Source organism: Arachis ipaensis, chromosome B06, assembly GCF_000816755.2.
Source record: "Arachis ipaensis cultivar K30076 chromosome B06, Araip1.1, whole genome shotgun sequence".
Lineage (NCBI taxonomy): Eukaryota > Viridiplantae > Streptophyta > Magnoliopsida > Fabales > Fabaceae > Arachis > Arachis ipaensis.
The window spans coordinates 115,220,193-115,234,173 of NC_029790.2; the positions used below are offsets into that span (position 1 = coordinate 115,220,193).

The 13,981-nt window shown below is 35.7% G+C and overlaps 1 protein-coding gene across 1 annotated transcript; it reads right to left on the reverse strand.

The window, feature by feature from the left end:
* Positions 4,332-11,802, reverse strand: LOC107604898 (ATP-dependent DNA helicase At3g02060, chloroplastic). Its single transcript, XM_016306611.2, has 14 exons — positions 11,257-11,802; positions 10,841-11,128; positions 10,293-10,518; positions 9,806-10,051; positions 8,884-9,018; positions 8,673-8,797; positions 8,346-8,485; positions 8,004-8,074; positions 7,028-7,189; positions 6,724-6,810; positions 6,420-6,593; positions 6,244-6,288; positions 5,434-5,790; positions 4,332-5,071 (listed from the first exon to the last, which is right to left on the reverse strand). The coding sequence occupies exons 1-14, from the start codon at positions 11,589-11,591 to the stop codon at positions 4,970-4,972; spliced, it is 2,493 nt and encodes an 830-aa protein (XP_016162097.1). The 5' UTR covers positions 11,592-11,802; the 3' UTR covers positions 4,332-4,969.

Here is a 13,981-nt window from a genome sequence, read left to right on the forward strand (position 1 = left end):
TCGACTCTCGACTCATTTTTCGTGAGTCAAACTTAAATTTGTTCGACCTCGACTCAACACAACTTATTTCTAAATGTATGTAAATAGACTCAATTTTTGTAGGAATAAAAATAACTAATGACTTAAATTTATAAATTATTAAAGAAGAAAGGCGTTCTCAATACAATAACATATATAAATAATTATTCAAACAGTAGAAAAAAATAAGTACAATTTATTATTTGGTAAAAAGTTCTCTTAAGAAAATGATACCAACTACTTTCAAGGCAGTTTTCGATAACGGAAATGTTTGGTAATAAAAAATAATTAACCAAAATCAGAATCAGTCACAACCTATCTTATTTAGGATTCATTAATTATTACAGTAATTAATAAATATTAAATAAAGTAAATTTTGACTTTTTTTTGTCTCTCTAACATTATCGTATTGATAATAACACTAAGACTAATATTTATATGTAATTCCAATAATAATAAAATATGTATGTAATAAATTGGAAAGTATAAAATAAGATAAAACACATAAACAAACAAAATCAAAACCAATATTACATGATAGTCCTAAAAGCAATAATGTTACATGCATATCCGATTTTGATAATGATACTATATATATCGAAGCAAATCAACTCGATTTACCCTTTCTCCATGTAAATCGAATTTAGTGAATTCGATTTAGCCTTACACTATATAAATCGAATTTAATCAATTCAATTTAGCATTCAAACATATAAACCGATATCATTGGATTCGATTTACCAACATAGGACATTGTATGGTGTAAATCGAATCAATTACATTCGATTTACTGCATGTGGTACAACATAGCTAAATCAAAGCTTATTGATTCGATTTATATATATAGGCCAATGCTATAAATGGAGTTAAATTAATTCGATTTACTATTATACTTACGTATATAAATAGGAGATGAACATGAAATCCTCATCATAGTAGGACTCACAATGGCTAGTGATGATAGTTATTTAGTTCTTGTGCACTATAGAGGGTCGATTAAGAAAAAAATGCGAGAGGGAATAAAATTTACTGATAAGAATCCGTTGAGTATTTTTATCAAACCTTTTACGAATTTCATTGAATTTCAGAATACTATAATCCAAAAACTGACACTGCATGACATGAAACGGGTGGAGAATTATTCTATATAATTCCGGTTTCTGTTGTACGTGATAGTGTGAAGTACGATTCCTTCATCATAGACAGTGATGAAGATTTGCAAGGTCTGTTCCACTATCGTTGTCAGTTTTTCGAGATGAGGACCCATGAGCTATTGGCCAAGCTTGGAAATGTGGTCTGTAGTTCAAGAGGGGATCGAACTGGAATCCTCAATCTTTAGCAATGGTAAGAGCCTCTAATTTAATGCCTATTGGTGTCTCATCTTATGTGCCTGTCATTGAGGCAGTTTTGATTGCACCTCCGTCCTTCGCAGCTGCTATTGCGATGGCCGATACTCCTATTATGATCTCGGTTTTCGAGGAGGGTTGAGCACCAAATGGTGTCAAAAATGTACTTCAGGATAATGATGATGATGATGATGTGGAGCCCGCCACGATTACTAATGATAGCGATCATGAAATAGCGAGGAGTATTCTAGTTGGGGTGGTGGAGCTAGTTCGGAAACTCAGTAATACCCCCTGCACTTTTCGACTTTAGATTTGGATGTCATGACACAGCAAGGGTTACCAGAAGTAGCTTCTGAATTTGGGACCAGAGATACACATGATACAGGAGTCTAGCAGAGTTCCAAGTTGGTCAGCAGTTTCAAAATAAAAGGGAGGCCATCTTAAGCGTGAAGACTTATAGCATCTGCCATTGGGTTGCGTACAAAGTGCTAGAATATGATCATGTCAAGTACCATGGAAAGTTTAAGAAATTTGGCAATGGTTGTACATGGTTGATTCAGATCACTCTTCGCCAGTGGAAGGATATTTGGGAGGTAAGACGGTACAATGGACCTCATACATATCTGGCCACGTCGATATCTAGTGATCATAGAATGCTTGATTATCATATTATATCGACTTTCATACTGCCTATGACTAGAGTTGATGCTGCTGTGTTGATCAAGGTACTGCAGAATGCAACAAAGGCACATTTCGGATTCAGACCGACTTACAAGAGGGTTTGGTTGGTTAAGCAGAAGGTCGTTGCGCAGATTTATGGAGATTGAAAAAAGTCATATAATGAGTTGTCGAGATGGGTACTGGGTGTATAGATAACGGTGCCAGGTAGTGTTGCAGTGTTGAAGACGAACCCTGTGTGAGTTGGTGGGCAAGTCAATAAGCCATCAGCTTATTTCCAGCGACTTTTTTGGACATTCCCACCGTGTATCTAGGACTTTAGGCATTGTAAGTCGTTGGTTAGTATTGATGGAACCCACTTGTACGGCAAATACGGGGGGTATATTGATGGTTGCAATAGCTCAGGACGGGAATTCCAACATTATTCCCATTGCCTTCGCACTTGTAGAGGGTGAGAATGTGGAGTCATGGTCATTTTTTTGTCTCACCTTCAGCAGCACATAATGTCTCAATCGGGTATTCTAGTTATTTCGGATAGGCACAACAAAATCAAGGTTGCATTAGAGGCTCTTGATGGCAGTTGGCTTCCACCTAGTGCCTACCAGGCATTCTGTATCCAACACATGGAGGCAAATTTCACCCTGAGTTTTAATGGCAAGAATGCACAGAGATTTTTAGTGAATGCTGCTTATGCCAAGACTGAGTTGGAGTTTGACTACTGGTTTAACATTCTCCAGTCCGAAAACTCTAGAATGTGTGACTGGGCTAACAGGATTGAGTATGAGCAGTGGACTTAGCATCGGGATGAAGGTCGGAGATTTGGGCATATGACTACTAACATCTCCGAGTGTGTAAACTCCATACTAAAAGGTATAAGGAACCTTCCAATTGGTTCGTGGTGAAGTCCACTTATGCGAGATTGGCCGAGCTCTTTGTTCGCAAGGAAAGAGAGGCAGAGGCACAGTTAGGAACTAGGCAGCATGGAAAGTATGCGTACTAACCATCGATCGGGAGCTCTATCTGGTACGCTACATTCTGTAGCGTAATCGTGCACTCCTCGAATGGCATATGGAAAGTATGCGTCTCCGAACGCCATCTCTCCATGAATGCACTTACTAATGGCTCATCCAACTTAAACCAAGTCTCATTCAATCTCGCAAGATGGTATAAACCGGCCATCTGCAAGTACGGTATGATCCTATCGTCTATGGGCATACCATGCTACCTTCTCATGCTGGTGATAGATCGGTGGGCGGCATAACAATAAAAAAAAAATTGTTTCTAAGAACCATAACAAAATAGTTCACTAAAAAAATATTAAATAATGAATGTCCTAATCGAAAAAATACCCTAAACCCAAACAAATTATCTTACAAGTTCAAACAAAAACAAAAAATCTGAATTAAATTTAAATGGACCTAACTCGGAAAACTCTAATAAAAAGTAACTTTAGTGTAAAACATATCCATCACTATTATTAATGGCACTATTGAGTTAAATTAAATTTTAACTAAACTAATTTTCACTACTTAATCTAACATTTATAACTTACAAATTCTAACCGACCTTCTAGTCACTATTCTAACTAACAGTTATTTATAATCACTATTCTAAGCAGCATTTGTAATTTCAAAGTTCTAATAAATTACTAAATTACTATTCTAACCACCATTTGTAGTTTAAAAATTCTAATTTCTAACTAAGGTTTATAAACAAATACTCTAAGTAGCTTAATATTACTAACATTACTAATCTATCTTGAAAAAAAAAATTGTTCACTAACCTCTCCATTGATACCACCAGCAATATGGACAACTCTGTCCAACCAATAAATACGGCTCAGGTTGTTCTCCATGTAAGTAATTTTGAATCTTGTAGTATTATTGCCAAACTTTTTTCTCTATGGTGCGTTTGGAGAGTGAGAAAAATTGTGAATTGTAATTCGAAACAACTGAATTCGAATTCTATATATAAGTCTAATATTAGTAAATCAAATCTAATACCTTCCATTTAGCTATGTCCTACAGTGTCTATAAATCGAAGCAATTTCATTTGATTTATTATGTATAATTTGAAACTCGTTATTTTAAATTATCATATGCTAGTCATTTTACCGTTTTTAACCTACTAAATCGAAGATATATATTTTAATTTAAAGCTTTTTCTACTAATTCGATTTACATATAAACACAAACAAGATATGCATGTAACGTTATTGCATTTAGAACCATCATGGAATAATGGTTTTCATTTCGTTTGTTTATGTATTTTACCCTATAAAATATTAAATTCTAAGAAATGTCTCCTCAAATAATTTCCATTACAATTGCATGCCACAGTGGCATATAAAGTTACACACATTCCTAGGAGGGAAAAGAAAAACAAGCACTTCTGCATTTTGATAGCTACAACAACAATAAACAGAATTATATTTCTTGCAACAAGTAACCTACTTTTGTTACCATGTATTAGCAAGAGGAAGAACCTGAATCTTCATATTGAATTTCTCCAAATCAGGTAACTCCAATGAAAGAGATACCAAAAAGAATAAATAAATAATTAAAATACTGCGGTAGCAGCATCCTTTAAAGGAGTCCTTGATGATCAAAATTCAGCGTAACATCTGAAACTAAAATTCTTTTCCAGTGCCAAATTGATTTCCATGGCCACTTGGCAAAGAGTCGAGAACAAACAGCTAACCTCATCGCCGCTATTCGGATCATCATGTATTCAACATTCTGATCGTCCTTAATAATTTGTTTCGATTTCTCGTAGCAGCCTAGTCAGTAAAGCAATACAATCTCAGTTAGTTCCATTCGTCGCTCTCGATGCAGCATATCCATCGAAACAATGTATACTTGTGAATTAAGCTGCAAATCAAGTTTCCAAACTCCACCATGCTGGCAGAACTGGTCGATAAAAAAATTCTAGTATTTTATGAGGGCAGGTAGTGAAGCATGAAGTTCAGCCAAGCATTGAAAAAGCCAATTGAGGAGTTGTTCTTTTGGTAGCTCTAAGAGAAGCTCGGCCTGCACGAAGTAAAATCGTTAAGAAATCTGAACTTGATTAATCCACAGAAGATTTCCAGCTGCAGTAAGTATATAACAACAACAGCAACAACAAAATGCAAAGATTCGCAATTAATGATCGACATCATATTCAGGAAACTATTGGATTTGGATCAAGCTCCTCTAAAGTCAGGAGATTGGCAAATTGGTAAAGTGAGAAGTTAATCACTGTTAAATTAAAGATTGTGGAGCTCACAATTGATGGAAGTTATAAATTCAATAGTGATTAATCATTTACTTTATCACTTTACCAACCTCCTTACAGAAATGATGATTAACAAATGTAATCGAATTAGAGCGAATGATAAATCAAGAAAAATTACCTTGATTTGGTCACCTTCAAGAACCAATGAATTTTTTAGTGTTTCTGATGCCATTGACTCTATCATAATTTTGAATACCTTTTTATTTATATTTGTTTTCATTATGATAGTCTTCCCTGAAGAGTAGATTCCAGATATTCCCATATCAGCAGCCATTCTCCTCACATAAAGCTTCTTCAACAAAATCTCCATGGACCGAGGCTCTTTGCCAAATTGGCGGCGCAGACTCTCCGTAAATTGCACAAGACTCCATATGTCGTTCTCCGCAACTCTCTCAGCTTCATTTATTATTTGCATGGGGTTCTCCAAATAATTTATGTATTCAGATGGGAGATGCGGATTGATGTTCAAGTCTACCTGAAATACATAAGTATAAAGTGCAGAAGGAAATTGGAGAATCTATTACATGAACCATTCAATTCATACGCATAAAAAAACAGATTCATGTGTGTTTTGGATCCTTTTTACTATTTTAAAGTAGGCTCTGAAGTGTTTGTATTCAGAAATTATATTTAGGTCCAACATATTTACCAATAATTATTCTCCCCCATGAAAATTAAAAAAGAAAAGTCATAATTGGTGTCAACTAGATTAGCTTTATTGTCTGGTTCAAGGAAAATCTTCAAATGCAAATTATTTTCGGCATTTTCATTTTCCTGTTTCACCTCCACCAGGAGAAAACAATGTTCATCTGTCAGATTTGATTTGTGGAACCATATTTTTAGTCTGCATTCCGATAAACATGCACCAAGCGTCAATCTATGAACTTATATCTTTACTGTATCCTGCATTTTTCTATACTATGCATACCTGCACTGAGTGATAAGGAACCGGAACTACACGGTGATCTTCAACCTGCAGTTTAAAAAGCATCAAGGTTATACATATATATATATAGCTCCATGTAATTTACAGTGAGTGAGTATTTATTTTCAACTAGGATCAGTGGCAGATGGTGAAAAATAGATCACAGAATCAAAGTTAACCTTGGACAAGCTCTCAAAGAGCATCTCAAAGAATAGATCAATGCCGACATTTCCGACATCTCCTGTTTGTTGTTCACCAAATATTGTACCAAAACCTCTTATAGCCATGTCTCGCTCGGCTAGTTGGAATCCTTGACCAAGCTCATGGCATTCTTCAAGAGCTGCAAGCCTCTCCTATGGGACATCACTAAGCAGAATGTTAAATTTAGGTAATATTTAAGCAATTGGTTTTCTATATTACAAGCGGAAGATTCAATCAAGTTTATGAGTAAAAATAAAAGGTAAAAATTGATCACAAACATACCAGTGCTTGGTCAGAGAGCATACTTTTATCAGGGTAAAATAAGTGTGCATGTGCTTCCTTATCGGCTCGCCCAACCCTTCCACGTAACTAATAGCATTGCAGAGATGATAGCATTACGGATGTTAGTTAAACAGAAATAGAGAAATCAGATTAATATCACTTGCTCCAACCATAAAATGCATATATCAGAAACATAATGACAATAACAAGTTCTGAACAATGCTTGGAGTCAAAGAGTAAAGACATGACATATGAAACATGTGAACAAACAAACAAAAGAAGATGGAATTAGGAAACAGAAAACCTGGTACAACTGTGCGAGTCCAAATTGTTGAACATCTTGAATGATAATGGTATTGGCATTTTGAATATCAAGCCCACTTTCTACTATATTTGTGCAGATAAGGATTTTTGTTTCGCCTGAAGCAAATCTATCCATGGTATCCTCTAATTGCCTTGAGTATTGCTACACCAGAAAGAATATGAAATTTACACAATTAATGCTGAAACATCTGTGAAAATTGAGAATGTATATAATGCATGTATATTCTGTTGTTACAAGATAATCAATTCTAGAGCTCTAGACAATCACATGTATTTTTCATCTAAAGAAAAATAACTCTGAACTGAGTTTGTATCAGAGTAATTAAAAAAGCTCTTCTTAATTACTGCTTATGGAAGAAGAAAGCAGAGAAAGAATGGAGGACATACATGTAGCAAAACCTTGAGGTTCTTCTACCCTCTCAGGCTCGTTTCTTTGAAAGCTGTAAAACCTTTGTTTATTAATTGGCTACTGTATGCACTCCCTAGTTATTATATTTTCATTGCCTACTATATGCAAAACCTTTGTTCATTAAAATTTTGACTTCATTATTCTGTTAGTTCTTATAGTTTAACCAAATTTTTAATTAGATCCTTATAATTTAGAAGTTTGTAATTGAGCCTTTATGTTAGATAAAAATTCGCAATAAGCTTTTTGCAAAAAAATATGAAATATTCTTTGGAATAGTCATATTTGTGTTTGATGTAAGATGAACGGTGGAATATTCTAAAAGAGAATATTCTAGGATTATTGCATTTTTCTATGAAAGATAAATACTATTAAGAACCTAATTAGAAATGTTTAGCTAGTATAGAGACTCAATTACAAAGTTTTAAACTATAAGGACGTAACTAAAAATTTAGTAAAACTATAAGACCGATAGAATAATTAAACTCAAGTACTCAACATTTCTCTTTCATGTGATATGCGACAGTAGACCCAAAAAAGAAGCAACTACCTTCCCATGGGCAATGGCTATTTCAACATCTGGGAATGACTCTTCAAGAAAATACATTACTTCTTCAAGTCCTATAAGGCAAATAGTTGAGAAGAAAACAGTCAACATGGAAATAAATGTAAATTAGCAAATATATGTCAACAGCACCACCATGCACCTTGATGCATAATTTCCCTTTTATGTCCATGATTGTCGTCTCAAATTAAAATTCATAAGCTTATCTTTCTTTAATATATTCAAAGTAAATTTACTGTTATGGTAACTACTCTTCAACTTAAGTCAAAGAAATGAAAAAAACTTGACATTATGTAAATAAATGAAAAATTATTACATGAGAATCACCTTTAATACGTGGCAGAACATAAAAAACTTGACCGCCACGGTCGAGCTCATACTTGATGGCCGATATTACTCTATCCTTACTGAATGCAGAAAGGTGAGTCTTGATGGGAACTCTTTCTGGAGGTGGGGTTGTAATTAAACTGAAATGGAAATTAACAAACGAAATTACCATAGTATACTTTATGCTTGGATTAGTTGGCCTTAACTGATCTTCTTTTGATTAGTGCAAGTTTAATGAAAAATGCTAATCTTGCAAGAGATGAAGTGCTAAGTAATATAGAAGCAGAAGATAAAGAAGGTGAAAATAAAATTGTTAAAGCTAGTTACCTAGCATCACGAAACCCTGTCAAGGCTAAATAGAGAGTTCTCGGGATAGGGGTTGCCGATAGAGTAAGTACGTCCACCGAAGTTTTAAAAGAAGCAATCCTCTCCTTCTGTTTGACACCAAACCTCTGCAATGCATAACTCATTACTTAGTAGAGAAAAGCAATAGGACTGTAATTGCAAGTGAAACAACTATTGCCAAGAATTGGCAAACCTGTTCCTCATCAATCACGAGCAGGCCAAGTTTGTTATATACAACACGATCTCCAAGAAGCGAGTGAGTTCCAACAACAATGTCCAGGTCACCATTCTTAATCTTGTCCAATTGTGCTTCTTTCTCTGCTCTGGTCTGCAAGTAGTGATAAATCACATAGTCTAAAATTGATTGACATGTTCCTAATTATTCATAAATATCCACCAAGATGATAACATTTTCCCTTGATGCAGCTCATATTTCTTGAACTTAATAATTGGCTAAATATCAATTCCTACAATGTACTTATGCCATCAATTTTAAAGAAAAGCTAGATTAATATATATAAAAAATGAGGAAGCAAGACAATGCACCACTCGATTACGTATATATGTAGCAGAAGTACATCATGTATTGTCATATAATAGCCATGAAAATGGAAATGAAAGAAAATTTTAATATAATTGAACACCAAGCATAAAATAACACCCTTTATAAATGGAGATGCCAAACCAGAAGAAGGAATCGTTTCCATAAAAAAGTGAGTAGGCAATGAAATATATATCCAGCGAGCAAAATAAAGAATATATCATTTAAAGTCAGAAACTTCCAATTTGATGCACTGATAGGGTTCTTCACAAAAAAAGAGCTACTGAAAAGACATCACGTTTATCCAATAAGTGGAAACTGTTTTGTTAGTGCAGGGAAGTGTTACTTCAACCAAAAACTGACATGTATTCAGTTTAGCTCATGATTATAGTTTATGGATATTTTGACTTAGCATTAGAGAGAGTTCTTAACAAACTCAACTGGATGAAAGCATATTGTTGTTCTTATTTGACTACGAAATAAGTTAAACTATAATCCCCATACTTCATAAAATTAGATATATTTGAGTATTTAACTATAATAAAAATGGGAAAAAGAGAAAACTCGGCCATACCTGAAACCTGCTTAGTAGTCCAACTTTGAGATCAGGATATACAGAAAAGCGTTCAGATATAACATCAAAATGTTGTTTTGCTAGAACTCTAGTTGGTGCTAGAATCATTGCTTGCTTTTTCGCTGACACAACACAGTGGATAGCACGTAGTGCAACCTCAGTTTTGCCAAAACCAACATCTCCACAAATTAATCTGTCCATTGGAGTTTCTCGCTCTGTCAAATCCCTCTCAACATCAATAAAAGCCTGGACAGATAGAAAGGTACGTATTTGGAAGAGATGGAAATAACTCATAAGCATCAAATAAACATGTCATATTGAAACAAATGTGAATATGTATATGTATAAATTCTGATTTATCGTGAATGCCTTAGAACATAACATGTAATTATTTAAAAATTTTAAATTACAAATTAAAATTAGAATATACAATCATAATTAACAATTCCCCTTCCATCTAAACACATAGCATTTACTAAGATGTCACCTGTTGTTGATCAGGTGTAGGCTTATAAGGAAATTGAGCAGCAAATTCAGTCATGGCAAGACTTTTCGAGTACGGCGGTCTTCTCTGTTTGAGCCTATGTAGATAGAGCTCCATCAAGTCAACGACCATTTTCTGTATCGCAACCTTCCCCTTAATCTTTCTTTTCTCCCAACTACTAATATCATTTAACTTGCTCAATGTCCGAGGTCTTTTGTTCTCGTTTGGACTGCCAAGGCACAACCAAAATTTGACACGATCATGACCAAATCAAAACAATTCTCCAAACACAATTGACTACTAGCTAAACAAAATACTAGCTTCTCTAAAGTGCCTTAACAGGGTAAAGTGTTTGCATCAAAAGAAATTATGTCACACTTATGGTTCTTGTATCATGCAAAATTCTCAATCGCAACCATCAATTTTTTCATCGACGACCATGATTGTGCACTATCTCTCTATTGAAATGTCTAGCTAACTGACTTGTTCTATATATATGAATTACATTACAATAACAAAAAGGTAAGAGTAAGAGGGCAAGGAAAACTCACAGACTATATCTATAGAGCATTTTCGATGCCTGCTTAAGAGGAAGCTTCGCCATCCCATCAGCATACTCAATGAAAACATATTCAGTAGGTTCTGTAGAATTCTTTGGAACATCCAACCTGATCCCAACAAACCTCCCAATACCAACCTTCTTGTGAACAACATAGTCACCGGATTGAAGCGTATAAGGGTCAACCTTGTAGCTGAAGGTACCATCTTTCCCTTCCTTCCTCTCACCCTTCAGCTTCTGCAACCCCTTCTGCTGCTGCTCCTTCACCATCTGTATGTACCTATATTACACAAATACCTAACCGTATTCATATACGTATGATTTATCAAATACTGTAATCTTAAACTCCTTAAATTCATGGCTAATTCATATTGTACTCAATACTTATTTGTGAAACATAGTATGTACCTATCAGCCTCCTCTGAGTCCATAACAGTTCTTGAGACCTCCCTGCTGCCATAGTCGCGACGAATTCTCTCGTTGAGCAAGGCAATTGAGTCATTCTCAAGCTCATTCTTTTTCTCTGTTCTGTTCCCCAATTTGGAAGGGGAAGAAGAAGGGGCATAGACCCCTTGCGTATAGAATGCATTGGTGGGAAAAAGAAGTACGTTTTTCTTCTTGATGTGAAGGGCTATAGGGTATAAAGGGTGGGGGAGGATGAAGAGTTTCCAAGTTTTGGGGGAAGAAGTGAGCTTGGAGATAAGGGGTGTGGAAAAGTGTGGAGTTGGAAGGAGTGAAGCCATGGAAAGAGGAGAGTGGTGTGTGGTTTTCAGAGGGAAGAATGGAAATGGGTCATTGGAAAAGTAAAAAGTTTGAATCTTTGTGAAGAATGCGTATTTTGAGAAGATAGAATCAAATTCAGAGATGAATGTTGGAGGTTTTGGAGGGGTTTTGCGCAAACAGGGAACAAATATCTTATATCATCATAACTCAACTTCCTGTTTAATATCAAAAATATTTTGTCAAATTATTTTTTCTGGGGTTGAGATAAGACATAAGAGGCTGTGCAGGATATTTTTTTTTCTTTTCTTTTATTTATTTACTTATTTTATATATTTTAATGGGCCTGCGGTTTGGGTTCCTCTTCCAGCAAGTTGAAACAAAAAAGAAACGAATTACTAGTTTCAAGACCAAAAAATAAAAAGAAAAGGGAAATAAGAGGGATATCTTCGAATTCCAATCCTAAAAGTCAAATTCTACTTAAAAATGTTTACACAAATCAAATTTTATTGTAAATGTGGGTAGGACTCGCAATTCATATCCTACTCGCGGGTACCTAACTCGATCCAACCCGTTCGAATAGGGTAGGCTACCTGACCCGCTGCGGGTAGGGTAGGGTACGGTCTGGGTATGCTTGCGGGTAGGGTAGGGTACGGATTTAGGGTGTATCCTATCCTATCCTACCCGCACCTCATATATAACATATTTTATTAAAAAATAAGTATATAGTGAAGGAAGTGAGAGTTAAACTCACAACTTGAACAACCACTAAATTAGTTAGTTAATTTAGTAATTTAGAACATTAATTTTTTATTTTTTATGTTATTAATATGTATAAAATTTGAAATGATTGAATTTTATATTTACTTTGAAAAAATTTGATATTTTTGCGGGTAGGGTAGGGTTTAGAACTTTAGGGTGCGTGTAGGGTTAGGGTTGAGAGATTCTCAACTCGCGAGTAGGATATGGTAGAGTTTTAATAAAATTTTCAATCCACGAGTAGAGTTATGGTAAAGGTCAAACCCTACCATACCCTACCCATTGCCAGCCCTAATTGTGGGTAAAGGACCTTTCTAGCACATCCTACCCATTGCCAGCCCTAATTGTGGGTAAAGGACCTTTCTAGCACGGGAGAATCTCATTACAAAATTAAAGAAAAAATGTAAAAATTTAATTGAAAGTTTTAAAATTATAGTGACGGGTAGAAGAAGTTAACCAATCAATTTGACTCAACCGGGATATGCACTGGTGGTTCCTATTGTGTGAATAAATGACATTCCTCCTTTGTGCTCATCAACAATCGAAGCATATAACTAAGAGGAAATATGGCTGATCCTTTGGAGCGGAGGCCGGAGGAACTATCACTTTGTATCGGGCATGCAATAAATTAACATTTTTTTAGTAATAGTGCAGAGCTCTTAGGCATTTAACATGGTCTTGGATTAGCCAACCATCAATGCTTTCACAGGGCACGGGCTATCCTTGCGCACTCTCTAAATGTACCATCGCCCTTTTTTATGCTGGCTTTAGAGGAATAACTTATTTTCAGGCCGTTCTTTCGTAAAAGAGAATAACTATCAATAAGCATAAGCATGTTGGCTGAAGCCATTCAACGTAGGTTCTTTCCATCAGAACCTTCCTAGATTTGCTTGTCTGTTTTAGATATCTTTTATATTTGCTCCACTCTACTGTGTTGAGCTTTTGTTTTCAAAAAAAAAAAAACCTTCCTAACCACGATATCCACTGGTTCGTTCACAGAGCAAGACACCAAAGTAAAGCAAAACTGCCAGTCCAGTCTCAGAGCGATCTTGAGAAGAAAGCCCCTCTATGTGGTGTTGTGGAACAATTTTGCTAGATCAAAGATTGCGAGCTTCTGCGCAATAAACACCCCGAAAACCACACTCCCAAGCTAGTTGCAAACTGCAATAAATAGTCAGCAGCTCTGCATGAAGAGGCCGATGATGCAGACAAGTTCCGGAGCAGCTCTTCACCCAGCTGCCGTCTGCATTGCGAATGACGGTGCCAAAGGCAGACTGTTGAGGCTCCATGAAAACAGTTCCATCAGAGTTAACTTTCACAAACACCAAAGGAGATGGAGACCAGCGAAAAGAGATTGAGTGATGGCTCATAAGCTGGCCATGCTGCAGTAGAGCCTGGAATTCCAAGGCTGAGAAGCGATCATAATGGGGTAGAGTTAGTATTACCAGAATCTCTTTTGATCCAGGACCCTCAGCATTATCACAACCATTGGGGTAAACGCCAGAAGCACTAAGATTGTGGATTTGTGGAAGAAATGGAAGAGGGCAGTTGGAGGAAAAGTGCCCTTTGGTATGTGCTAATTGGACATAATTTAGGTGCGCAAATAACACTTTTACTAAATAAATAATCGGAAGGAAAGGAGAAAGATCATTTC